Source organism: Xenopus laevis, chromosome 1S (assembly GCF_017654675.1).
Source record: "Xenopus laevis strain J_2021 chromosome 1S, Xenopus_laevis_v10.1, whole genome shotgun sequence".
NCBI lineage: Eukaryota > Metazoa > Chordata > Amphibia > Anura > Pipidae > Xenopus > Xenopus laevis.
Window position 1 is genome coordinate 137574869 of NC_054372.1, and position 26603 is coordinate 137601471.

Here is a 26603-nt window from a genome sequence, read left to right on the forward strand (position 1 = left end):
GTAAGAATGACAGGAATTTAAATATTCCCATTGAATAGCATTAGGTAAAATTTGATTGGCTGTCTTAAGCTCCGCCCATTTTTCTGAATTTTAACCCCAGTTACCTAGTCATGGTCAGTGCCAAGTTTGGGGCTTCCGGTTTTAAAACTGTGAGAACGGCGGTAATCAAAAATTTTACATTGAAGTCAATAGGTGAAAACGGATTGGCTGTTTATGGCTCCACCCATTTTTCCTAAATTTTGACCGCAGTCACCCAGTGAGTAATTGAGCCAAGTTTGGTACACCTAGCATTTAAACCGTGATAATAGCAGCAGTTTATCATTTTTCATTAAGGTCAAAGGCTGAAATCTGATTGGCTGTTGTTGCCCCGCCCCTTTTTTTCCTAATTGTGAACCACAGTCACTCAGTGACTAACATACCAAAGTTTGGGAATGCTGTCATTTTATGTGTAAAAATGGCAGCATTTCTATTTTTTTCTATTGAAAATCAATGAATGAAATTTGATTGGTTGTTGGTGGCTCCGCCCACTTTTTCTAAACTTGAAGTGGAAACCCCCAGCGACCACATTTGTGATATTCAAGGTCCCTGACATCAATACTGAGAGAATGGCAGCCTTCTTAATTTTTCCCATTAAAACCAATCAAAGAAATCTGATTGGTTGGTTTTGGCTCCACCCACTTTTCTTAATTTTAATCCCAGTCCCCCAGTGACCAACTGTGCCAACTTTGAGGAGGCTGCCATTAACCGTCTAAGAGCGGCAGCAGTTTAAAATTTTCCTATTTAATTGAATGGCTGAAATTTGATTGGCTGTTGTAGACTCCGCCCACTTTTTGTAAATTTTGGCCGCAGTCACCCAGTGACCCACGGTGCCAAGTTTGGGAGCTCTGGCTTTATTACTGTGAGAATTACAGCTGTTTACATTTTCTAATTGAAGTCAATAGGGAAAATCTGATTGGTTGTTTGCGACTCCGCTCACTTTTTTGTGTCCCCAAAATAGGACAGAAAAGTCACAACACCCCATTCCCGAATAAGCTGAACGGTTTGACACCTCATTCATGGGTCTGCGACAAACTAATTATTCGATAAATTCCCCATTATAAGTCAATGGGGCAAATTTGGGGACCTCTCCTGCCCCGGGGGTAAAACTTATACCCTCGTGTGGGGTATCATCTGACACAGGTCGCAAACCTCTTCAAATGTGGTAAATTTAACGTTTCTACAAGATTCCCTCTCTGCGCTAGAATCCGTCAAAAGTTGGCCTCAATGTTAATCTATGGGACTTTTCGGGGTGGTTAATTGCCCCCGCAAGGGGCAATTAACCACCCACCCCTTAGAAAAGTCATACCACCCCATTCCCGATTAAGCCGCACGATTTGACACCTCATTCATGGGTCTAGGACAAACGGTGCGGGACTAGTTACGCGCCAAACTTTCATACGGAAGAAGAATAAAAATAAGTTTGCAAGATAACAGTAGTGATGCTTTGCTTCGCAAGCACCACTAATAACTAAAACTATACTGCATAATAATTAAAAACATCAACAAGAACCACGGCCCTATTCAATATATTACATAATAAAAGCATTATTTATGGTATATTTATATATTTAAACAGATCTTGTTTTACCTGTAATACTTAACCTTGGGAAGAACATATAAGACTCTTGGAGGTAGGTGCCATTAAAGTATTGGTAAATCAGTGGGTTTCCATACTCTTTAATGCAGAATCAGCCCCTTCATCTTTCCTATCATGCAATATGTGTAGGCATTAATCACAATGAGCTCTGCTTGGGTTGCCTGTATCTGTGATCATTTTTTAAACATCATGTATATGAATCATTTCTTTTACCATTTGAGACCATTTATGTTGACTTGCAGCAACAGCACAAAGCATTGGGCAAGTACTGAAGTTGAATATGGTGTTTTACAGCAGTAACCTAGTAAAAAAACATTCTCTATCACAATACCATTAGTATAAATAACAGATCTCTTTTTAATATATCACATAGGAGACACTAAATTCTTGAAGTTATTTGTATTTATTTTATTATAGCATAAATGGCAAATCCACAGAAAAACTACCACATTTTGGTTTGAAGACTGGCACAGATAGGGATATATATATAGATTCAATTTAACATAAACTCTAATGTGACTTTCAAGATCTGAGAAGTCTTACATAATACCATGAATTTTAAAAAGCTCCTTTCTAACAAATACCACTTCACAAACATTGCTTTGGAGTACCCCTCGTGCACAGAATAAATTAAGTTGCTCCCATTGAATGAAGGGCCTGGAATTCAACTATAAAATATTTTGCCAATAAGCATTGGTTTTCATTTTCATTTCAATGCATACACATTACTGGTACCTATAGAGTTAACAAGGATTCTGAAGTTGCCTTGCATTAGAGCACTAGGCAATGCCAAGCTGCAAAATATACCCCCTGTGTAATGTGGTTAATTACGCAAAGTGAAATGTTAAAACAAAGACCCCTTCTTTGCAGAAGATTCCCTCAAAAGCTCTCACTCTCTTTAGCCACATGCATTTATTATTTAAATGGTTCATTAATTTTGCATTGCATCCAGTATGTAGATGTACATCTTTTTATAGCTGCATCATTCCCTTTCAGACATCTTATCTTGAGAAAGTTTTTTTTATGCTTCATCAATTAAGAATGAGTCTCCCTAGCTCAAGTAATCTCTATATAAATCTAAAGAACCATTCTGATACTTTTCAAGACAATAGTATCTGTGGACCACATTGTTATGAATAATTTATTTAGGTTCCATAATCCAAAAGTGAGATGTAATAAACCTTGGGATGAAGCATTCAGAAGGCAGCTGATTTATGTGTATCTACTCTTCACCTTTAGAAGACGGTATCCTAACTAACAAAGCTGATGAAAAAGGACAGCTAAACAGGCATGAAGTGACTAAAAATGAATTATGTTAAGGCCTACAAACTTGCTAAGTTTATATAATATATTCAATGTTGTTACTTTTGGGAGTACAATAATTTATATGTAGCGATGAGCAAAATTTTTTGCAAGTTCATAGACCTTAATAGCTGAAAAAAATTGTTACGCGTCAAAAATTTGTTGTGCAATTTGTTGCGTGCCAAAAAAAAAACTTCAATGCATCTCGGCGAATTTCTGCCGTTTCGGGGATTTTCAGCAAAGTGAAATCAAAGTGAATCACTATTTATATGTTTAAAGGAGAAGTAAACCCCTATGTACAAAAGCCCCCTTCTTATCTCCCCCTTCCCGCACAGTCTATTATGTAAAAAGGGCCCCTGTTTTAAAACCTGAGCTAAAAATGTGGGCAGCGCAGTGAAGTTCCCAGGCACCTTTTTCTGTCTACTCTTATACCCTTGGATTGTATCTTCGGGGACACGGAAACTGCAGGCTCATGCACAATTGAAGCATATTCCTGACTAGCTGCAATTGCGCATGTGTGGGGTGAGACACTAAGGGGGTTATTTACTAAAACTCAAATTTTACTCATTATTGTATTAAAACAAAATTCGACCAAACTCCCATCCACAATTTTTATGGAAAATTTGTTTTCCCCATTAAAACTCCAACCAGACAAATATGTGTTTTAGTAAATAACCCCCTGAGAGTATCATAATGGACGAAAGATGGCACCTGGGTACTTCGATCTACTGATTTGTGTTTTTAGCTCAGGTTTTCAAACAGGGGCACTTTTTTTAAATAATAGACTGTGTAGGGACGGAGAGATGAGGGGGCTGAAGGAGGGTAGTTAAGGTGGGATGTTATACCTAGGGGGTTTAGTTCTTACAAACAATGTATGGTGTACAGCAGGGGTCCCCAACCTTTTTTACCCATGAGCCACACTCAAGTATAAAATATTGTTGGAGAGCAACACAAGCAAGCAAAAAGTTTCTGGGGCTTCCAAATAAGGGCTGTGATTGGGTATTGGTAACCCCTATGTGGACTTGCAGCCAACAGGAGGCTCTGTTTTGCAATATACATGTTTTTTTTATGCAACTAAAGCTTGCCTTTAAGCCAGAAATTCAAAAAGAAACACACTGCTTGGAGGCCACTGGGAGCAACATCCAAGGGGTTGAAGAGCAACTTGTTGCTCACGAGCTACTGTTGGGGATCACTGGTGTACAGCATGGTATAGGATTTAGAATACTCCTTGAGTCCAATTTCCAATGTACTGTACCTGGAGGCACACTCAGCAGCATTATCTTTGGTATAAGAATTTGACCTTAATTTTGCCAGCAGAGTCCTCTGATAATTTTGTTTTAGACTTTTGCTTTTATTATTATGAAATAATGAATATTACAGAGCTAAGAGGTATGTAGGTAGCAAAGTGCTCTTTATGCTTCTGGATATCTCATTTATTATGATTAGTCAATCATATGGTAACATTACTGTGACGTTAAGGTCAACTGATTTGGACGGCAGAATGAAGTTGTCTCTGAATCAGTTCCATTGTCACAGGACTGTATGTCTTTCAAGTCTTACCATAACTAGTTGTGGATAGAGGCCTACATTATCTTAGACCATTGCAAACGTTTCTGTTTCACATGTACATTTGAGCTGCTGCCTGGGTTTTTTACTAGTTGAGCATTGGAGCCCCCCTTTCCCCCCCCCATTCCGATGCACGTGCGCGTTTATAATCACAACAAATAATAAAATAAGGCACTAGAATGTTTCAGTTATATAGCTTACTGTAAATAACAGGTGGTCCAGATGCACCAACCCCAAGACTCTAAGTTAAGGGAGCAGATATCCATACATCCATAAAAAAGGAGATGGGTACTCATGAAGAATAAAAGATGAAAAAAAATATTAATTGAAAAAAAAAAAGACTGCTCGGTCAAGTTACAGTGGCTGAGGTATCTTAAAATAAAAGGAAATGTTAAATTACTAGAGTGATTAAAGTCATTTGTGATACCCTAAACCTGTGCTCCTGTTAGCAGAAAACTACACTCGCTTTTCTTTACAAATTTTCTATGCTTATTTCCTAGGGATAAATCTTGGGTCAGACAACAGATCAGGAAATAGAATTAAACAAGCTGCAATTGTTTAGAGTCTAAGTGCCGTAAGTGTATTCTCTAAAGCAGACTCACAGCTGGCAAATATGCAAAATCAATGCAACAAACATGCACTCAAAATACTCATAAGAATAAAGAAAGTTTAATGGGAAATACCATTTAATGATCAACCACAAGGTCAGAAAAAAGGTATGAATGTTTACATTGTGGTATGCATTCAAAATATATATTTTGCACTGCTTGAAGCACTATTTTCATTGAAATGAAGCTTGTGTTGTAATGGACAGTGGTCAGAAATATAGAACTGAGAACAATAGAGCAAAGCTTCTAACCCTATAGAAATGTCAAGGATAATACCTATAGTTGTTATATACCATTTTAACAAAGTTCCAATTTCTAGGTAAATTGAAAGCCAGGCACTATATGATCTTTATTTATTATGACTCGAATGGGCCCACATTTGAATGTTCAAATTGTACAGATACAGACTTTCAGATAAACTACTAAATAAAAAGTACAGTAAGAACTTTAAGGGGATACTGTCATGGGCAAAAATGTTTTTTTCAAAACCCATCACGTAATAGAGATGCTGCAGCAGAATTCTGCACTGAAATCCATTTCTCAAAAGAGCAAAAAGATATTTTAATATTTAATTTTGAAATCTGACATAGGGCTAGACATATTGTCAGTTTCCCAGCTGCTCCCAGTTATGTGACTTGTGCTCTGATAAACTTCAGTCACCCTTTACTGCTGTACTGCAAGTTGGAGTGATATCACTCCTCCCTTCCCCCCCCAGCAGCCTAACAACAGAACCATGGGAAGGTAACCAGATAGCAACTCCCTAAAACAAGATAACAGCTGCCTGGTAGATCTAAGAACAGCACTCAGTAGTACAATCCAGGTCCCACTGTGACACATTCAGTTACATTGAGTAGGAGAAACAACAGCCTGCCAGAAAGCAGTTCCTAAAGTGCTGGCTCTTTCTGAAAGCACATAACCAGTCAAAATGATCTGAGATGGCTGCCTACACACCAATATTACAAGTAAAAAATATTACACTTGCTGGTTCAGGAATTACATTTTATATTGTAGAGTGAATTATTTGTAGTGTAAACAGTGTAATTTAGAAATAAAAACTACGTCATAGAATTCTTGACAAAATGCTTTTAAGGTCATTCAACTATGCCACTGGATCACCTGATTCCATTGAATTGTCTAATGTGATCTTGATAGTCCAGAAAGACAGGTTTTATTGAAACACACATGCTGTGTAATGATTGGCCAGTGTGGCTGAAAACTGCAAAATCATCCTTCTATTTCTGGATTGTGTTTATGCGTCTATTTATTCAGCCTTCTTAAAGCATACATCATTCTAAGTATAAACATTGACATTATTGGCATACCAGGTTGCTTTAGCTGCAGTGACTGCTCATAAGCAAGAGAATATGTAATGTGAATTTGTAAAAGGTAAATAAAGCACCAATCAATGCTGTGTGTCTGCAGTGGTATGTATGTAACTTGTTTTATGCATCTAAGCCCTTGTGTAAAGGGCTTTCTTCCATACTGAATAGTCTAGTACTCTGAAAGCACACCTAGGTGGGGTAAATTGGAAAGATCTGTTGAGCATGACCCTCTCCTGTATTGATCAGTATTTCTACATCATTTTTATGTTTGATGCATCCACCTATTGCACATCACTGAGGAAAATGTTGTTGCTTTGTAAATACATGTTAATAATGTGATCTATACACATATAGCATTTTAGAATGAAGTTTCACAAGATCCACATTTTATTATTTTCATTATGTTATTTACATAGTTCCAATATATTATGCAGCCTTTACTGAGATTTTACAGGTAAGGGATCTTTGTGTAATTTGAATCTCTATACTTTAAATATCCTAAAAAATTATTTAAACATGAATAAACCTGTTTTGCTTCCAATAACGTTTTATTATATCTTAGTTAGGATCAAGTACTGTTTTATTAATACAGAGAAATGGGAAATAATTTTTAACAACTTGAATTACTTGATTAAAATCAAGTGTACAAGAGATGGCCTTCTTGTAATTTAGAGCTTTCTGGATAATGGATTCCATACCATGCATCATTCACATTGGTCCCTTTGCCAATGGAGATTACAGTACAACATCCTCTCATGACAAATTCTCCAAGTGAAAAGTACCGTAGACTTATTCCCCATTCTGAGGCATTTAATATACAGTTAAAATACTCAGTTGTAAACTTGGAAAGTGGGTCTGCATATGAAAGCTTCCTTAGCATGAAAGCCTGACCACAACCTATTTACTTCCAACATTTCATTCATTGACCCTATCTATGTTGGTCTTAAGACTTAAGACATGATCATTTTGGCTTTGTGGTAACAGCTATCCACCACATAAAAAGAATATTTAAGAAAAACATGAAGATTGTTTGCAATATGCAGACTTTAATAAATAACCCCCTAAGTAGTGTTCCATCAATTCAGTAGAATTCAGTAGAATTCTGATAATTATTTATGTGCAAGTTAACTGATTTTGGACTTATTTGATCTATTGTGTTCCTTTAAGGGTGCCCTATTGCTAATAAAAGATAATGGGTGTCAGTTTTCAGCCATTAGTTTCCAGCCAATGGCACAACAAAATCATTGGGATAATACACTGAAGGGTATTTATTAAAGTCAGAAAGCTAAAAACTCAAAAAATCAAGGTTTTTTACTATAAAATCCAAATTTCTAGTGGAAAAAAAACCCTCAATTTTTTCGAGATCTATTCGATATTTATTATATATTATCTTCAACTCTTTCGATGTCTTTTTGATCTGTGTATGGTGCCAGCTGATGGGTCTGAACTATCAATATCTAAGATTTGGCAGATATCGATTGTATAGATTTGAACTTCCTTTCATATTGAGAACTGCATCTGCATGTTGACACAGTCCTTGATCTGATGGCCTGCATAGTGGCAATTATAATCCAATCATTAGTCCTGGGTCTAAACGATCAGATCTTGCCCACCTTAAGGTCCTATAAAGTACAGTCAGCTTTAGGCTTCCAAGACTAAGTAGGATATTAAATATGCATTCACCCATAACTTACCCATAATGGCCTTCAATCTGGCCCACCTCCACATTTTAGAAACCACAGATGTAAGACCTAAACCAAATGCAGAATAAGGGATAGTTTGTTTCTAATAATTTACTAATAAGATTTCCTATTTTACAGTACAGTACATCTTGAAAAGGATATCTATTAAGGTGGCTACATTAATGAAATGGAAAATAGATTTTCTGTATACTTTTTGCGTATGACTTCAAATATATTGTGGAATAAGTCATTTATCTTAAATGCCTGTGGCAATTTCATTTGTTGTACCAAATTCACTGAAAACCATCCAATTATTTCTGGATTCCTGAACAAGAAGTGCTGAGCAGAGGGAGTCCATAGATGCTTAGATAGTATCAGCTGGTGCCATGTACCTATTGTTATGTCAGATTATGTCTGCTGGAACTGAAGAATTCCTTCTAAAGCAAACAGCAAGAAAAAAATCCATTAGATAATTTAATGTTAGTATTTTACATATAACTTGATAAAGAAAGAGAAAGCAATTCATTATATATTCTATGTTATGTCTGTTCTCTGCTAAAACATTGTACAGTTGGAGACACCAGTGCAGGTTATTTACTTAAGCTGAGCTCATTTGTACCTGGGCAACAATCCATGGAAATGTTTGCATCCATTATTTTACTGCAGCTGGCCAAACAAAACAAATAATATAACTGTTTAGCAGAGGTTACTCTCAGGTACAAATTTGCCCAGAGATTGTAAATGAGCCCAATTAAATGTATAGCAAGCATAAAGGCATAAACTTCATCCACTTATGGGTTTCTGTTATTATCTAATACTGGATAGGATTTTAGTTCATACCTAAAAAACACAGATTTGGAACACATGGAAAGGCAATAGCAACAGTGCATTAAGTGCACTACAAAAGATTGTTTAACCAGATGTCACGGATGTTATGTTGCAAAAGATCACAGCTTACAATAGAATGAATGATCAAAAACCCACAGGTCCTACAGCAACATATTCTCTATATCGGTAGGCATTATGTGCCTGAATTCTTGATGGTGGCAGGGTTCTACACATCTACCCTAATCTTAGTTTTTACTCTCAGTTAAGAGCTTCATTTTGCCACACAGTTGCATAGATATTGCATACATAGGAAGCGGCTAGGGCCAGAAGAAAGTTGTATCTGCTACCTAATGTCCATGTCCATCACAAGAGAAAGGTAATTGATGTATGGATTACCTGCCCCTTTTGCATCGTACATTGTCTTACTGTTATTTATGAGATCTCTTTATGGCTTCCAGTGATACTGTATCACTAAGATCTGCAGAAAATGCAGCTAGTGATGTAGTCAATCTTGCAACACACAGCAGGCTAGAACTTCAAACTCTATTTCATACAACAAAAAATAGTTTCTATGAAAATGGTATATTTCCCTTATGATTTGCATACATGGGTATATTAGTATAATGCATATGCAATTTTCTCATCAAATAATATTAATTATAAATGCCTGCCAGGGCAATATCATTTTTTTTAGTCCTTCTGTGACTAAGCATGTGGCCTGCACGCTGGTTTGATGTTTTGAAGATTTATTCTGCATCCCGAGTTCATTAAAAAAATAAGTTCACAACACAGAGGTGTAGAAATCCTGAAAAAGTGTTTGACTGCTAAACAGAAAGCTGATGTGTTTGCATTTCTATACATTACCATGTCCTGTATAGATTATACCCTTTGTTTGGGTACCACAGCTACTGAATGAGGCCTCACTGGTTGTGCTGACTTAGGGCTTTCAATAAAGCTAGTGCGATCATTTTGCCACACAGTCAGCAGGCTATATAAACCCCAACACAAAGGCCACTAGGCACATTGCCTTCCTGGGACACTCGGCTGCTGGTTCAAGGTAAGTGCTGCCATATCTGAAACATCACTAAAACGGTGCAGTTTGAAGTCTTTTGCCTATGTCTTTGGCACTGCTAATGCACCTAGAGTTAAAACACTCTACTACTGCATATAACAACCATTTTATAGGAATACAAAAAATCTACATATATTATTAGCCTAAGGTTAAAATGATAACTGTATTAATGCCCAGTAGATTTGCTTCATAATAAAACAGCTTGGAAGGATGTAGAAATGTTATAGACCAGCAATATCTACATACTGTAGGTCTCTGCTATATTTTATTGACAACATATACGTTAAACTATGTCTCATCTGTCCACCATTTTTACAAACACAAAAAACCTTTTGCTAATTTCCCCTTTGTATAATTATACCTTATATTTATATAACTTCACCAGGACTTCCCCTAGCTCCTCCAAAGATGTCACTAAGTATGTTTGCAGGTTGTGCTTTTTGCAGTTCTGTATGTTTTTTCTATTTACAAGGAAATCATTTCAGCTCTTTAAGACTACTTACTTTAATACAATATTCAGTTTAAATTTGCCCCCCTGATTTGATGATATAAAAATATTTTTGAACGAGAACAAATATACCTTTAATAACATGAGCTTACATAGCTTAGCATTCATTGAATATGAAAGTTTCAAATGTCAAAAACAAAAGATGGCCATACAAGTAATAGGATGGTAGGTCAGTTTGCCTTATTTTAGCCAAGTTATTTCCCATCGGATCACTGTTAAACGAACTGGACAGAAACTCTGCTGATGTCTTTCCACTGGAAAACCTGGTACAGTGTAGGTCAATGGCAGGAAAGGGCAGCACCAAACAAGTCTAAGGCCAAATCTCCAAAATGTCTGTGCCTGAGCTGCAATAAAGTGAAGACTAGCAGTGCTGCTGTACCCATGTTTTAGTTTGTAGTTTAGTGAGTGATACAACAACTGCATTTTGTCTCTGTAGTTTTTCTATTTCCCTATGACATCATAACTGTTATTTCTTAATGATACAGAAAAGCAAAGCAAAACAAAAAAACTTTGTTTGTTTTGGATCCAGATATTACTTATTGGGAATAATTAAGGCACATTTTCTACATTGCAGCTAAAAAGGATTACGGTTTTCATTGCCTCCATTGTCTCAAGGGAATGGTATCTCTGGCAGATGAAAATTCCCATCAGTCATATATTTTGTTTTTCTTGACAAACTGTAGAATATAATCTGGTACAAAATACAGAATGTACTCACATCTGCAGGATCTGGCAGCAGTTTCAAATATATCAGTTTCTGTCCAAACACACAACCCTAGTCAGTGCAGTGCTTTAAACTGTTAGTAAACCTTAGAGTCAAATTTTTTTTTTATGTCCTATTCTCAAATTGGGTTTTGGGAACACTCCAAGATAAATTAAAGTTTAAGTAATTAATGGAAGTACGACTGTCAATTTGAAAGTCTGCAAAATATATTCTGATGTGCACCTCATTTCATGGTTTCAGTGGTTCTTCACTGGCTTTTACCACTTTGTCTTAAGGAGTATTACATGGTTTTATCGATATTAAATCACAAAAACATACTACTAGTTATGTTAAGTTATCATATATGCATAATAGCAATTATTTTCACTTCTCTTACTTGTGTCAGATGTCAGTGGAGTAGCATTACAATTGGATTTCCTGTATGGCGTGAGTCTGAAATTTGGTGTGCATGGAACAAATTATTACTGCCTGCATGGAACAAATTCAATGTCACATTCCAAGTTCTGATAATGTGTAAAACTCCTTTCACAGCGTTCTTTTAAATGTAGTTTATTGTACAGCCAAATGATACAGATAGATGGACTGAAGATGATAGATAGGAATAGATAAATACTATACATACTGTACATAATAGTACTGTTGAGTGCACATAAGATATCCCCATGAACAAAATAGAGATAACACATGGGGCAAATGTTTGCCTTCGAAGGCTTCGCTACACTTCGAGCCACTTCACCAGGCTCAAATTTGCCTACCACTACACTTGGGGGCACATTTATTTAGCTCGAGTGAAGGATTAGAATAAAAAATACTTCGAATTTCGAAGTATTTTTTTGGCTACTACGACCATCGAATTGGCTACTTCGACCTTCGGCTAAGACTTCGAATCGAACAATTTGAACTAAAAATCGTTCAACTATTCAACCATTCAATAGTCGAAGTACTGTCTCTTTAAAAAAAACTTAGACCACCTACTTCGCCACCTAAAACCTACCGAGCATCAATGTTAGCCTATGGGGAAGGTCCCCATAGGCTTTCTAGCCAATTTGGGATCAAAGGAAAATCGTTCGATCGATGGTTTAAAATCCTTCGAATCCTTGATTCAAAGGATTTAATCGTTCGATTTGATTTTTCCTTCGATCGTTCGATCGAACCCTCGATATTCGACCAATAGTAAATGTGCCCCTAATTTACTAAAACATGAAGTTGCGTCTTAGCAGCCGACTGCTGGCAAATTTCGCTAGCATTAATTCATCAGCACAAGCATTTCATAGCGAACGCTCGCTAACGTTTGTTTCTGCATAGCGAAACTTCGTTAGTACACTTGCTCTTCAATTTGAATAGGACGGGCACATATAGGTTGTATATATGTCTTTATTAGAAATATTGGTGCAAATGCTTGAAGTAGCCACTTATTATTAAAAATGTCCAAGGAAGCAAAATAAAGACAAAATAGATCCTCTTATGCCCTAGACATGCGCTCAACCTAAAAAACCCTAACGTAAAAATAATTTTTTTTAAAAGTTACAACTTTTAAAGACAATCCCGCTTTAAAATATGAAAAAAACACCAGAGGATGATGTAGCTTCATCTTATCAGTTCACCTAAACTGGTCTAAGCTGGCGAAGGAACGCTCTGTAAAATTCACACTTTTGTGAATTTGCGGAGTAACAATGGTTCATCTGATTGAAAATGCGCCTGGTGAAAGGGTGCGAAACTGAGCTAGCGACAGTCTCTTTTGCTAGTGAATTGTCCTGTACGCATGTTATCAAATTGTTGATGTTCAAACACATGGGGATATATAAGAAAGAGTGAAGTTAGAGGTCGCTACAGTCCTCTAGAGTGAAATTCCGCCACTCCATTTCTATGGGATTTTGAAAGTCGTATTTATTAAAGGATGAACTTTCATTTTCACACATTGATAAATATTCATTTAAAAATCCCATAGAAATGAATGGAGAGTGGTGGAATTTCACTCTACAAGACTGTGGCGACCTCTAACTTCACTCTTTGATAAATATACCCCATGGGGTGAATAGGGATAATTTAACTGTTCCCGAAACATGATTTTAAATGCAGAATTCCCTAAATAATTCCCTAACTAACCTTATCCATTAGGCGCTCTTTGAATGTGCAGTTGTCCTGAGTAAGGAAAAGTCAGGCCACATACACTGAATGAGAGGCTTGGTCCATTTCTAGAGATCTTGCCAACTACTGCTCCATGTGTGAGACCCTATGCTGACTATTCTACGTGACCAACATAAGATATGACTGGAAGTATTTGTTCAGAACTGAAAACACAATTGGGTGATAGTCTCTCAAAAGTGGTTGACTCCAAGCCACAACTGCTTTACTCATTTTATGTGATATATTTGCCCAGCCTAGAGGTCCAACTGATCAATGCCTTATTGCCAAATTGTACACAATTCAGTAATTTGGTAACTGACCCAAGTGTGGCAAAGTTAACAGATTGTTTTTGTTATGTAAATGTAAATGAGTGTGTGTATATAATAAAGAGTGAAAGCAGAATTGTGAGTGAGTGGTTTGAATCCTCTAAGATCTATTGTATCATGAGTTTTTTTACACTAGAGCATTTGAAATTGCTGTTTGTATATTATTTTCAATACAGCTGCTTGCACCAGTTGTTATGGGTTTTAAGAGAAATTTTGTCTGGGCATCATTTTTCATATTCCTATAGTAAGGGTTTTATGCCTTGAATGGCCTTTACTGTGCTTTCTTCCAAATCTTTCCTTAGGAATTTCCCTTGTATACAGTGTTTCTATCCATTAGTATTCAGAGGCAACAAGATGGATAGATATAAATACATGTACATAAACACACACAATGAAAATTACAGTTGTACAGGAAGAAATTACCCAAAAGGTATCACTAGACTATTACTTGTACAAGAATGTAAAGAAAGGATTGTTATCTCAGATCAATGACTTAATGCAAGGGTTGGCACACAAGCTGGGCTCTTGAGTGCAGTCACCTGGGACAGCCTGTGAAAGCATTCCAATACAAGCAACATTAACTGAGCATTCTTGTAAGGCTCTTGAAAAACAAAAGACTTCTATTTATTAAATCACTTAAATGGATTTTCAAGATCCAGAAACATACCATACATTTTCCCACACCATCAGCAGAACAATGTGCAGCCCAATATTGAAAGCTGTATCCTTTCAATCATTACTGTGGTCTATTTCTGACAACAGAGACTTTCTAATGGTATACTTGTCTCGATTTGTAGTTATACACACAAGGGTTATTTATAATAACAATGGGTCAAGCCGAATGTTGATGCAGACAGTAAACAAAGGGAGTAAGCAGGAGTAAACAAAGAATGTGGCTTTGAATATCTAAATACTCAGTTTTACCTTTCTTATGTTCACTACTGTATCAAAATAAATATAAATACCATTGGTTAAATGAGAACTAAAGCTTAACTAAAGAAGTAGGCTATGAATGTTGTGCATTATGCTTTGGGCTTCTGTACCAGCCCAAGGCAACCACAGCCCTTAAGCAAAAAAGATCTGTGCCGCCAAAGATGCCCCAGTAGCTTCTCATCTTCTTTTCTGCTGATTCACTGCACATGCTCTGTGTTGCTGTCACTTAGTTAGCTTAGGGATCCACTCAAAATATACAGTACACATAGAATATAAATGTCACAATATAAGGCCGATTGGTAATTAATACAGACAATTACAACATGGCAGCACAGAAACCAGTGCAACTAGCATCAGCATTTAATAATCATTTTATACAGTATTACATACAAATCTTAATTTCTTCTTGATGATTAGTGAAGCTTAGCTTCTCAACAACTGTTCAGGGCCCACTGAGCATGTGAGTGTTGCAGACACTTCCCAAGATGGTGACCCCCTGTGACAAAATTTGAAGTCCTGGATCATTGCCGAAATTTAGAAACTGAAACTTTAGGCTGGTGCAATAACTTGAGTTTATAAAATATGTCATTTTAGCCACATTCATTTTTAGGGGTTAGTTCTCCTTTAAATTCAGATATCCCACTTTTTAAATGTTAATCTTAGTATTATTTTTTTATATTTCTGTTGATTTTGTAACTTAGAGTTGACATGATATTTCAAATATGGTAATATATATTATAATGGGGACAGGGCATTACCCCTCTTGATTATTCTATTTGACTATAGAATGTCATTTTTTTATGTGTTTTTGTTTTATAGGAAAAAGACAAAATGACTCAACATTGTACTAAATTTTCTGGACACTGGAAGGTAATTATACATTAGATAAGAAAACTGCTTTTGTAGAAGTCAGTTTTGCTTTATAGCAGTTGCTCCATTAGGCCTCATCAGTGCAAATAAATATTACTTCATTGTAGGGTTCTTCTTCACCTGCATCTCTACTGTACTTAATTGGATAATCAATTGCAACCATTATGAAATTTGCCTGCATCCATTAGAGCAGAGGTGTCCAAACGTTTTGCAACGAGGGCCAGATTTGGTGAGATGAAAATGTGTTAGAGCTGACCATTCAGCCTGACATCCATTCTGAGGTAGCTAGCTTGCAATCAGGATCATTCACTCCTGGAGATGGACGAGTACACAGGGTTTAGGAAGTGGAGTCTGTTTGGACTTATTCTCCGCCCCCTCATTTAAACAAGGAATTGTGTAGCCGTGGCAGTAATATTTGGGCACATGATTAGTGAAATGATCGTCTATACTGAAGTATATGAGAGTGGCGCATCACTATGTGCCAGTACGTGTTTATTGCTAACACACAGGCAGCAGTATAGACCAAGTGGCAGATCATTTCACTAATGTGCCCAAATAATACTGCTACGGCTACACGATTCCTGATTGCACTATGCTGGCGGGCCACATTATTATTCATTTCATGATGGAGGCTGAGGGCCGGTTTAAATTTGAAAACGGGCCGCAATTGGCCCGCAAGCCGCACTTTGGACATGCCTGCATTAGAGAATGGCAAAACAAATATGTTATTTGTTCTATAAATCATGGCTGTTTACTGATTTATATATTCATAAACTCTTGTCTTGTTTTATGAATATGGGGTTATAGTATACTTGAACTGACATTATATAACATAAAACATTTGGGATTTTCACCTATTTCTGACACGGGAGGCCTATTTAAGTGGTATATGTGGAAAAATGGTTTGTAAATGTATGCTTTTTCCATATTGTCCTGATTATAAAACAATGTCCTCAATGCGCCTATGCCACCTGGTTTTACTCACTTCATTTATTTTAAGCACCAGACCTGGTTAAATCCCATTATTTCCTGGATGGTGAAACTATATGTGGTAAAGTGAAAAAAAAAGAGGTCACTGAGTTTATTTCTTGGCTATAATTTGGTCAAAATCATTGAAACGTTACTAAAATAATGAGATTTCTATTACATTTTAGCCTTATAGAATAATCGACTTTTGGGTGCACAACAGCTCTCAGCTCTTGATGCAGTTGAAGATAAAACCATCATAATCCCATTTCTATAATCTGCTCTATGCCTATCATGATAAACACATGTAACTTCTTAATGTCTTAATATAATAATATTAATATTATATCTTGATATAATAACTTTTTAAAGGGATACTGTCATGGAAAAACATGTTTTTTCTAAAACACATCAGTTAATAGTGCTGCTCTAGTAGAATTCTGCACAGAAATTAATTTCTCAAAAGAGCAAACAGATTTTTTTATATTCAATTTTGAAATCTGACATGGGACTAGACATTTTTTCAATTTCCCAGCTGCCCCTGGTCATGTGACTTGTGCCTGCACATTAGGAGAGAAATGCTTTCTGGCAGGCTGTTGTTTTTCCTTCTCAATGTAACTGAATGTGTCTCAGTAAGACATGGGTTTTTACTATTAAGTGCTGTTCTTAGATCTACCAGGCAGCTGTTATCTTGTTTTAGGGAGCTGTTATCTGGTTACCTTCCCATTGTTCTTTTGTTTGGCTGCTGGGGGGAAAAGGAAGGGGGGTGATATCACTCCAACTTGCAGTACAGCAGTAAAGAGTGATTGAAGTTTATCAGAGCACAAGTCACATGACTTGGGGCAGCTGGGAAATTGACAAAATGTCTAGCCCCATGTCAGATTTCAAAATTGAATATAAAAAAATCTGTTTGCTCTTTTGAGAAATGGATTTCAGTGCAGAATTTAAAGTTACCAGGAGCAGCATTTTTGCTGTCCCTAGTAACCAGGGGGGACGCTGTTGAGGTGAGTTTTGTAACTTACCTCACTGGTGCAACACCCTTGGAAACTACAGAGGAAGCAGACTTGCAGCTACAGGGGGACCAGGAGATATAGGGGGCCCACGAGGCCTTAATTCATATACAATTTCAGTAAATATTGATAAAGCAGGTTAACCTCTAGACATTTTGGGTGCCTGCAAAATAATTTGCTGTGGAGCCCAGTAATATCTAGTTATGCCACTGACCTTATCAGTAGTGTCTACAATAAACAGTCCTTCTAACTGCTGAACAATCAGTAGGTACATGAATTAAAAAAAAATATTCTTGTGCATATTTTGAACATATAAATTTATCGATGCTCCACTGAAAACATTTGCTTTGCAGAGAATTACTGGATTACCTATTTTCCTATGTAATCAGGTTGAAAAGCCTGTGATATCATGGCATATACAACAAAAAATATCACTTATAAAAAAGGCAAGAAGAAACCTTGTGTGTTTACTGTTACCTGTTATATAATTGCTGCCAAGATTCTATTAGGCTAGACTTTTTTCTTTGCCTTCAGATAATTGTATGGGATGAAGAATGTTTCCAGGGACGGAGACATGAGTTTACAGCTGAATGCTACAATATCATGGAATGTGGATTTGAAACTGTTCGCTCATTTAAAATAGAGAGTGGAGCGTGAGTATAATGCTTTTAAGATTGTCTTGCGCTACATGGGGACTGAAAGTCAGCCATTATCATATAGGGCAGTCATCTTACTTTTATGTTTAGTTGTCTTCTGTAAGGCTAATGGCACATGTGGAGTATTCTACATCATTGTTTTATTTAGCTGAGGCCCTAACACAACTGTCATTTGCTTTAATGGAATGTCTGTCACCACTGATGACGGGCAGAATTCCGCCAAAAAACACATTAGTAGTATAAAGATGTGTAATGATTTTATGGAAGAATTGAATACAAGCCGAAAGCTGGCCATAGACGCACAGATCCTATCATACGAATCGAGGATTTGTACGATTTTCGGATCGTGTGTGGAGAGTGCCGACATCTTTCATCCGGCGGAGATCGGTTGTTTGGTCGATCGGTCAGGTTTGATTTTGACCCGACCGATCCCGCCGGAGCCCATTTCACATCGTAATCGGATCGTTCGGCCATACTGCCGAATGTTCAGATTACCCCCGATATAACCATGCTCGTTAATGGCATATCAGGAAAAGATCCGCTCGTTTGGCAATGTCGCCAAACGAGCGGATCTTTGCGTCTATGGCCACCTTAAGACTCCACCACAATGTGTGTACTAGACTGATATCTTATATATAATAGCCAGGGCCGGATTTCCTTGCCGCCCCTAGGCTGCCTGGGACCTAGCTCCCGTCTGTGTGTATGCACCCCTGCGTGCGCATGCACCGGCCACCAGGTCATAGTGCCTGCAGGCGAACTTGCACAAATCCTCCCCCCACAAGCGCACACGGCTACCAATACTCCTTTAGATGCAGCTGGGCGACAAGCCACCCCTCAAATTTTGCCGCTCTAGGCCTCGGCCTTTGTGGCCTTGTCACAAATCTTACCTGATAATAGCCTGAAATTTAACTCTTGTTGTTCTCAAAAGACAATAGGGCATTATTTGGCTCAAAGTACCATTATACAACCATTGATTGAATGTGCAGTATCTGTGACACCACATACATATGATACATACTAAGAAACGGGCCCTGACATTTGTGGTAAGTTAATAAAATTATAAAACACTTTGTACAGGTATGGGATCCGTTATCCGAAAACCCGTTATCCAGAAAGCCATCTCCCATAGACAAATTTTATCCAAATAATCCACATTTTTAAAAATGATTCTCTTTTTCTCTGTAGCAAAAAAACAGTACATTGTACTTGATCCCAACTAAGATATAATTAATGCTTATTGGAAGCAAAACCAGCCTATTGGGTTTATTTCATCATGTTTACAGAATTTTCTAGTAGACATAAAGGATGAAGATTACAAATTACAGAAAGATCCATTATCCACTTATGGAAAGCCCCAGGTCCCAAGCATTCTGGATAACAGGTCCTGTAACTATACTTTGTAGACCTGTACCTTGTAACCCAGCTTCCAAGAAAATGTTTCTGCAACAGAAGCACTTTATATTTTCATGGATTAAAATTGGTAGAAATAGATGCATATACAGGTATGGGACCTGTTATCCAGAATGCTTAGGACCTGGGTCTTTCCATAAATGGATATTATTCATATTATGGACAGGGGCGTAACTACAGAGGAAGCAGACCCTGCGGCTTCAGGGGGCCCAGGAGGTACAGGGGGCCCCATGAGGCTCTCATTGATGAGCAATTTCAACATATATTGGTAAAACAGGACAAACACTGGATATGTTGGGGGCCCTAAAATTAATTTGCTGTCTGGCCCAGCAATACGCCACTGATTATGGATCTTCATATCTTTAGTCTACTAGAAAATCAAGTAAACATTAAATAAACTCAATATGCTGGTTTTGCTTCCAATAAGGATTAATCATATTTTAGTTTGCACCATGTTTTATTACAAAGAAAAATTTGGATTATTTCGATAAAATAGAGTCTATGGGACTTACATCACTTGCACTTGGAGAGGTTTGAGGTGGGACACGTTGTAAAAGAGGATTCGAAAACTAGAATTACTGACGAAGATAAAAAGCTGGATACCCAGAATACTGTTTTCATTTATTTGGTCAGGATAAGATATGCTGTACATATTAGTACTTCAGTGAACCCTGCAAAATACCCAAACGTATTGTATGGAATGGCAGCAAATAACTTAAAAGAGGACAGGAAGCCAATTAGAGAGGCAGGGGAGTTAAGAATAGCCTTTGTCGGAAATAAAATGTAGAGGGGAAGTTCCAGAAGCTATATAATATAATAACTAAATGTGTCAGTATGAGCTAGAGACAAAGCAGCAGTGCAAGCCTTAAAGGAATTGTGCAAAATAAAAAACGTTTTCAGTAAAGTTAGTAAAAAAATGTAATGTATAAAAAGGCTGGAGTGACTGGATGTGTAACATAATAGCCAAAACACTACTTCCTGTTTTGCAGCTCTCTTGGTTTCCACTGATTGGTTACCAGGCAGTAACTTGAGAGGGGCACATGGGTCCTAACTGTTGCTTTTGAATCTGAGCTGCATTCCAAGGATCAATTGCAAACTCACTGAACAGTTATGTCCCATGTGGCCCCCCTTCAAGTCGCTGACTAAAGGTGGCCATACATGGAGGTGGGCAATATCGGGCTGATCCGATGGTGGGCGCTAGGGCCCAACGATCAGATCCTAACGCATGGGAAATGGGGGTCGGATCGTGGGACCGCATCAACGAGCAGATGCGGCCGCGATCCGACCGGATTTTTTGTCCCATCCGATCGAGCTTTTATCAGCCCGTGTATGGTCAACTTTACTCAGAGTTATAGAGCTGAAAAGCAGGAAGTAGTATTCTGGCTATTATGTTAGACATCCAGTCACTCCAGTCTTTATACATTACATTTTTGGCTAATTAACTATATTAGAAACATTTTTTATTTTGCATAGCCTATCTATTTACCCAGTTTTTATTTTTACACTGAACTGTTCCTGTAGAAATGAGACTTTAGAAGAAGTCATAGAAACGTGAAATAAGTTGGTGGTAGGAAACCAAATGTGTTGGAAACTTTTCCTAGTATTTAATAGTATACAATGTAGAACAAGCAATGCTGGCTGGATTTGTATATAGGTCAATTACAGCTATTGATATTTGTCTTGGGAGGCAGCAGAGTCCAGTCATTAAGGATAACTATTGGTGATTTATTTAGCCTCTGCATGTGTTATTCTCCACTGTATTTAGGAACATATTAAGCGAATTTGTGAATTTAACAAGGATGTCAGGCAAGTGAATAGGAGTGAATAGTTGTAGATTACATTTTACTGAGGTATGATGCTTGAGATAAAAGGGGGAAACAATATATAGGAAAAGAGTATGTAACAAAAAGGAAAGTGAAAGAATGAATTAACCACTAGAAAAAACAGAAAGAGACAAGTCTATCTATTAGGTGTGTTTAAGTCAAATTTTTTTAAAAAAAGATGCTTATTTTTACTTTCTTATAAGCATATATGTTACATAGTTAGTTACATAGTTAAATTGAGTTGAAAAAAGAAAAAGTCCATCAAGTTCAACCCCTCCAAATGATAACCCAGCATCCATACATACACTCCTCCATACACTCACATAAATTATTTATACCCATACCTATACTAACTATAGATTTTAGTATCACAATAGCCTTTGATATTCTGTCTATCCAAGAAATCATCTAAGCCATTCTTAAAAGCATTAACTGAATCAGCCATCACAACATCACTGTCCTCACTGTGAACAACCACCTACATTGCTTTAAATGAAAGTTCTTTTCTTCTAGTCTGAAGGGGTGGCCTCTGCTACGGTGATCCACTTTATGTGTAAAAAGGTCCCCTGCTATTTGTCTATAATGTCCTCTAATGTACTTGTTAAGTGTAATCATGTCCCCTCGCAAGCACCTTTTTTCCAGAGAAAATAACCCCAGCCATGACAGTCTACTAATTTAAGTCTTCCAGACTAATACTAACTTAACATATAATTCTCCACTAAGTAATGCAAATTTCAAAAGCAAAAGTATTTAATTTTGCTGTATGCTGGCAAATGCACAGAGTTTTCAGGTAAAATTGGAGACCTAGACTTAATTGCATGCTCTAAAAATTACGATATAATTGGTATCACTGAGACCTGATGGTTACACACTTTTTAGGAGGGACAGAGGGATTAAAAGGGTGGAGGAGTGTGTTTGTAGGTAAAGCCTGAATTAAAGCCATGCGCTAAAGAAATAACAATAGCTGGCACTGGTGAGGGTGTGGAATCCCTCTGGGTAGAGATTTTGACTGGGCAAAAGGTTACAAAGAAAATTATCATTGTTGTATGCTATAAACCACCTCGTATAAGTGACGAGTATGAAGCCCAGCTACTCTTGCAGATAGTAGCGGCTTCTCAACTAGGTCAAGTAATTACTATGGGTGACTTCAATTATCAAGACTGGGGTAATGGGATTGCCAAGACAGAAAAAGCTAGTAGGTTGTAAATATGCTGAATGACAACTTTTTATTTCAGCTCGTTCAAGAACCTACTAGGAATTGTTCTCTTTTGGATCTTGTATTAACTAATATTACTGAACTCATCTCTAGCATTTGTTTGGGTGAGCATTTAGGGAACAGTGATCATAATATGGTCTCCTTTGAGATTCTGTTGCAGAGGCAATTGTAACACTGAATTTCAGACATGCAAACTTTGACAGTATAAGGGCATCTCTGAAATATTTTAAGTGGGAAATGCTTTTCACAGGGTTTAACACAGAACAAAAATGGGAAGTCTTAAATGCTGCTTAATAAATATTCGTCAGTATATTCCCCTTGTAAGCAAGGAACGTCGTTGCAAAGCAAAACGTTTTTGGTTCAATAGAAGTGTTGGTATTGAGGTGGGTAAGAAAAGACGTGCTTTTAATGCTTTTAAGTTAGCTGGGACAGTCGAATCATTTATAAGGTACAAGGAGACCAATAAATCATGCAAAAAGCTAAAATCGATATGGAAAAGGATATTGCAGCAAGCAGTAAAAAGAATCCAAAATTATTTTTAAATATGTTAATAGTAAAAAAATTAAGCAGTAAGGGGTGGGACCTTTAATATCAGAGGGGGGTCAGCTGGTTAATGAGAACAAAAAAAGCTCTGATTCTGACTCATATTTTTCTGTGTCTACACAAATGAGGAACCAGTTAATGAAGGTTTCCTTCTTAACAGTCCCAATTCTAGTAATACAACTAATGATGCATGGTTCACACATGAGGAAATTCAAAAGAGACTAGAACATGTTAAGATAAACAAAGGTCTGGGGCCAGATGGTATACGTCCCAGGGTACTTAGCGAGCTTAGCTCTGTGATTGCCAAACCTCTTTAGTTAATTTTTCAGGATTCATTGACGTCTGGCTAATGTGGTGCCGATATTTTAAAAGGGATCCCGTTCTCAGCCTCAAAACTATAGGCCAGTTAGTCTGATGTCAGTGGTAGGAAAGCTTTTCGAAGGGTTAATAAAAGATAAGATATCATTGTAATTAAATTATAATACTACTGTATGAGTTTGTGCCAGCATGGTTTTTTTTATATATCATATAAATATCTATATTCAGTATATATATATCTCTCCCCCTGACTTCCCTGACATGCAGATGGGTTGGCTATGAGCACTTGGGATTCCAAGGACAGCAGTTTATATTGGAGAGAGGAGAGTACCCCCGCTGGGAGGCCTGGAGCGGCAGCAATGCTTATCATGTTGAGAGAATGACTTCGTTCCGACCAATCGCTTGTGCTGTAAGTTAAATTTTTTATGTGGGCTACAGAACTCCACACAACAGATGTGCATGGTTGGGCTGAAATCTGTAAATGTGCACACTTCCAGGCAGATGCCATTGTTGTCAATGCATGTCTATTAGCATGCCTCTGCCAGCGAATGAGCTACAATGTAATGTATACTACTGCTGATGGTTTAGGATTTGGTTGTCATTTGATTAAGACATTTTGAATGACTTTGTTTGTCCAAGGAAGGCCCAGTGTTCCAAATAATCCGGCTCCCCATTCTTCACTTTCCACTTAAGTGAATGTAAATGTAAGGAATACCCTTTATAGGTTTTTACATGTGTTTAAACCCCAAGTTGCACTTGTTTCAATTCTCATTCCACTGTTGCCATCAAGCTTGCAAATTATTTTGATAGGTAATTATGCAACATAATGACTTAAACGAGTGAACATGAACATGATTCAAGTGCATTTAGCAATATAAACACAACAGGCAAGAATCTCTGCATTGAGACATTGAACACTTGAAGGTTTTATAGGTATTCATCAGGAAAATAAAAGAGCACCTTATGCACAATATATTGTATTTCGTTCATAAGCAGGATTTACTTTTCATTCATGCCCTTATATAACCAGTAAAGAATGAAAAAAGAATCATTGTGCTCTTGTAAACTGTATGTTTGCTCCTATGATCACAGTAAATATACTATATCTGCAAAGGGTACGTGCCTTCTACCAACAAAAGCAATATGGAATTTTTTCACTTATATGTATAACTGTAAATAAGCAGACACCACATCATCAAGTTCACCATTTGATAAATATGCTTCAAAAGTCCCATATGAATGAGTGGAAAGTGAGTGAGTTTTACATTTAAAACATTATGCTTACTATAAAACGTATACTGCATAGTTCTTCTGGTGACCACAATCTGTTGATCATTAGGCTAACCCGCATTCTTTTAAACATCTGGTGGCCTTCCTTAGGTTAGACATTTTTCTCTATGTGGATAAAATGAGCGCTGCTTTTTTAAGGAACTTCCTTCTAATTTAAAACAGTTGATGGACAAAGTTCTATTAAAGATATGTACAGTTAAAAGATCAAGGTAACAGCTGTTGGTTTTGTTCCAGAACCATCGTGATTGTAAGATGTCGATATTTGAGAAGGAAAACTTCCTGGGAAGGAAAGGAGAGCTTGGTGAAGACTATCCCTCCTTGCAAGCTATGGGATGGTGCAACAACGAAGTGGGCTCATTCCGTGTTCATTCTGGCGCGTAAGTCATTTGTATGCAGAAAAATTAAGTATAATGTTTAAATAATGACCAGCACTGTATTTAGGTCCAATGCCACCCTATGCATTGGAACTCAGCATGACCCCTGTTGCTAGGGTTGCCACCTGTCCGGATTTGACCTGGACAGCACGGTTTTCAGAAGGTCTGCCCAGTTTTCCAAATAAGGAAACCTGGGCAGGATCTCCCCTGATTGATATGGCGATCAGCAAATCACCACGTTATAGCCCAGCTCATAGTAAGCAGCAAGCCCCACCCGCAACATCACTGACCCACTCCTTTGACGTCATGGCCTGCCCCCTGCCTGGATCGTGAGCCGCACAAAGGTGGCAACCCTACCTTTTGGGGCTTATTACAACACACAACAGGTTGACAGAGGCAAATTTTTTATATATTAACTTTTATAGAACTTATAGTTGATTTATTGCTGAATGAACAATACATATATGGTTACAATTACCACAGTCCCAGACACTATGGATGAAGCATACCTACAAAAATTTGCGCACAAATAAGAATGAAAATTCACGTTGCAATTGCAAACATTTAACACCTGCTTGAACTTTTGGAGCAAATGTAACAACTTTTTCATTAAGAAGTTCTATTACACACACTGCGCAAAATATAATATTCACATTTGCTATCCTACTGTCACGAGAGGGGCAAAGGTTTCGCAAAATGTTAAAAAAGGCAAAATTTTTCACAATGAGAACATTTATTTGCATTGTGAATGGTTTTTCTTTTAGTCACCTATTTTATATTCCCCCAATAGTGTCTCTTTTTCTGCTATAAAGCCAAAAAAGCATTGCTAAAAAAATATATAATTGTATTTTAATTATGCAAAATATTTTTTTTTAGCTTTGGTTTTTTGTGTATTGCTAGTGTATTCTCAATAATTTTAGAAATATGTAATTAAATGGCCTAATGCATCCTATTACCAAAAATATACATTGCTAGCAATCAAATATAAATGTTTTGTATCCCTCTACAGTTGGGTGTGCTACCAGTATCCTGGTTACCGTGGATTCCAGTACATCATGGAATGTGACCGCCACTCTGGAGACTACAAGCACTGGAGAGAATGGGGATCCCACGCACAAACCTTTCAGATTCAGTCCATCCGCAGAATTCAGCAGTAAAGAGAATATTATACCCATTGCACGTTCTTGTATTTTAACCTGAAGCAAATAAAGCATAAAATTATATTACATTTATCAATATAATTTGTTATGTCTTGCAATGGCTGTTGTCGGTGTTGGTCATGGGAGATACAAAACTTTTGTCTGATGATTCAGGAAGAGTTGGTTAAGAAAAGTAAATAATTCCTTAACCCTTTTCAAGCCACAAAATGTAGAATCTGGATGATGGTACTTCTGTATCAGTGCTTTAAGTTCTACATTTATGGGTTATAGGGAAATCTATGGGAACACCATGGCATGAAATAGGTTATTGTAGGAGGAGCTCAAGAAAAAATA

General features: G+C 37.2%; 1 protein-coding gene across 1 annotated transcript; it reads left to right on the plus strand.

Annotated features, from left to right (window-relative positions):
• Window positions 1-9947: 9947 nt before the first annotated feature.
• LOC108707092 (beta-crystallin A4) lies at window positions 9948-26333 on the plus strand. The gene is made up of 6 exons (XM_018244047.2): window positions 9948-10001; window positions 15454-15504; window positions 18015-18133; window positions 23714-23855; window positions 24971-25113; window positions 26120-26333. Exons 2-6 carry the CDS (start codon window positions 15466-15468, stop codon window positions 26265-26267), a joined length of 591 nt encoding a protein of 196 aa, XP_018099536.1. The 5' UTR covers window positions 9948-10001; window positions 15454-15465; the 3' UTR covers window positions 26268-26333.
• Window positions 26334-26603: the final 270 nt, after the last annotated feature.